Consider the following 2,073-nt stretch of genomic DNA (forward strand, 5'->3'; position numbering starts at 1 on the left):
CCTCCATCCCAGTCTATTCTCTGCCTTTGACCTTCAAGTGAGACGAACTCCAACAGTACGTTCAGATTTTTTGCCGGATGTAGCATGTGCAAAAGTGTGGAACATGCTTCCAAATGAGCTGAGATGTAGGAGCTCCCTCGGGTCTTTCAAAAGTGATTTAAATAAACATTTAGTTAAAGGTCAATAAGTGAAAGATAATAAAAGAAAGATAAATTAAATTAGATGAAGTTTACATTTTTTAGTTTATTTAGGTGAGGTGGTTGTACGTCCGGGGAAGGAGGGAGGAACCCTATGGTTAAAATTTAAAAAAAAATTATATAATGAGGAGGCGTGTGGTTGTGTCCAAGAGTGAAGCGGGAGCCGTATACTGCGTGTTAGTGAAGAATCTTTTATGTTTATGGGTCTCAACGTGAGTTTTGTCACAGAGCAGTGTATTTTAAGTTCAGTTATTTCCCTTTTTTAATTAAACCATATTGAACCTTGAACCATAATCCCTCCCTCCGATAAATTGATTACAAGATTTATCTTTTTAGTTACCTCGTGTCTGGAGACGGCGATGGAAAGCTATTCATATGGGATTGGAGAACTACTAAACTCCAAGCCAAATTTAAAGCTCATGATGGAGTTTGTATTTCAGTCGTCTGGCATCCCCATGAGACATCAAAAATTATATCGGCTGGTTGGGACAATGTCATCAAGTTGTGGGATTAATATTTTTGTATATACATTTTTAATACAATATTTAGAGGTATTGGTTATAGGGAAAAAAATTAGGTCTATAACTGGTGTGCTTTGCTTCTAAATACCCAAAGGGTACAACAGTTTTCTGCCTTGCAATTTTTAGTTTTCTTTATAATAACCTGCACGTGTAGCCCCGTCTTAATAACCTGCACGTGTATAATAACCTGCACGTGTAGCCCCGTCTTAATCAGTATATTGGCTTGTCTTAACTAGTAAATAATGGCAAAAATGGTTGTTCAAAATTGGGTAGTAACGTGAATTACTAAAGTCGGGGTAGTAACGTGCTTGTCTTAACTAGTAAATATGGCAAAAATGGATGTTCAAAATTGGGTAGTAACGTGAATAAGGGAAGTACTGGTGTTCCACCGTGTATTTTAAACTGATATTTTAAAATATTTTATTTATGAATCCTCCTATATAAAAGTAGAAATTCCTAGTAGCTGTGGGCCATTGTCCTAGGGGCTGGGCTGTATGGTTTAATCAAATGAAATTTGCAGCAGACTAATTAAGACGTAAATATTTCAGTTTTAACTCAACAGCTTGTTTGACCACATTAGCGCTCAGGGGACTCATGGCGCGAAAGAGGGCCCAGTTGCCCTTTAATCCTTCTAGGTCATTAAAACAGCACTAGAACTCGAGTTTCCGGTTCATATGAGATTTTTCTTGACTCCGAAAACCAATAGCGCAGACGATCACCAGGATCAAAAGGAGACAATTAAAACAATATGGATCCATGACACGAAAAATATGGAATCTCGTATTTTCATAGTCAGTGACTTGAAAATTATTAGGTGGTTCTTGGCCACTCAGTACTTGATGAAACAATTTTAATACAAATCAGATCACTTTCAGGGAGTGGTTTTCCCCCTGTCCTCAAATCATGCGAGTCTATTTATGTTGTTTCTAACTGTTTTGTACGGGGGGTTCCTATTGGCACAATCTACTCTTTATTTGCAGTTGGAACAATTTTTATTTGCACTTGATGAAACAATTTTAACAAAAATAAGATCACTTTTAGGGAGTGGTTTTTCCCCCCTCCTCAAATCATGCGAGTCTATTTATGTTGTTTCTAACTGTTTTGTATGGGGGGTTCCTTTTGGCACAAGCTACTCTTTATGTGCAGTTGGTTGCCACAAAATAGTTGACCAAGTTTTTACCAGCAATATCTGTAGTATCTTAAAACTTCAGGGTCAAGTGTGAAGGGGTGGGGGTCTATAATTTTACTCCGGAGGCGTCTATTGACGATATTGTAGGGCAGGAACAAAGTGTTCCTTTCAAAATCTTGGGACAATGTTTTTTTTTTTTTTTTTTTTTACAAAAACACAAAAAAGT

At 37.2% G+C, this 2,073-nt stretch overlaps 1 protein-coding gene across 1 annotated transcript in view; it reads left to right on the top strand.

Moving 5' to 3' along the window:
* LOC136043960 (pre-mRNA-processing factor 17-like) overlaps positions 1-751 on the top strand; it is a 72,816-nt gene extending 72,065 nt beyond the window's left edge. Inside the window, exon 10 of the mRNA XM_065729035.1 lies at positions 534-751. Within this exon, the coding sequence (XP_065585107.1) occupies positions 534-711 (178 nt within the window). The 3' untranslated portion in view covers positions 712-751. The remainder of the gene's footprint in view (positions 1-533) is intronic.
* The last annotated feature ends 1,322 nt before the right edge of the window (positions 752-2,073 follow it).

Source organism: Artemia franciscana, chromosome 2, assembly GCF_032884065.1.
Source record: "Artemia franciscana chromosome 2, ASM3288406v1, whole genome shotgun sequence".
Taxonomy (NCBI): domain Eukaryota; kingdom Metazoa; phylum Arthropoda; class Branchiopoda; order Anostraca; family Artemiidae; genus Artemia; species Artemia franciscana.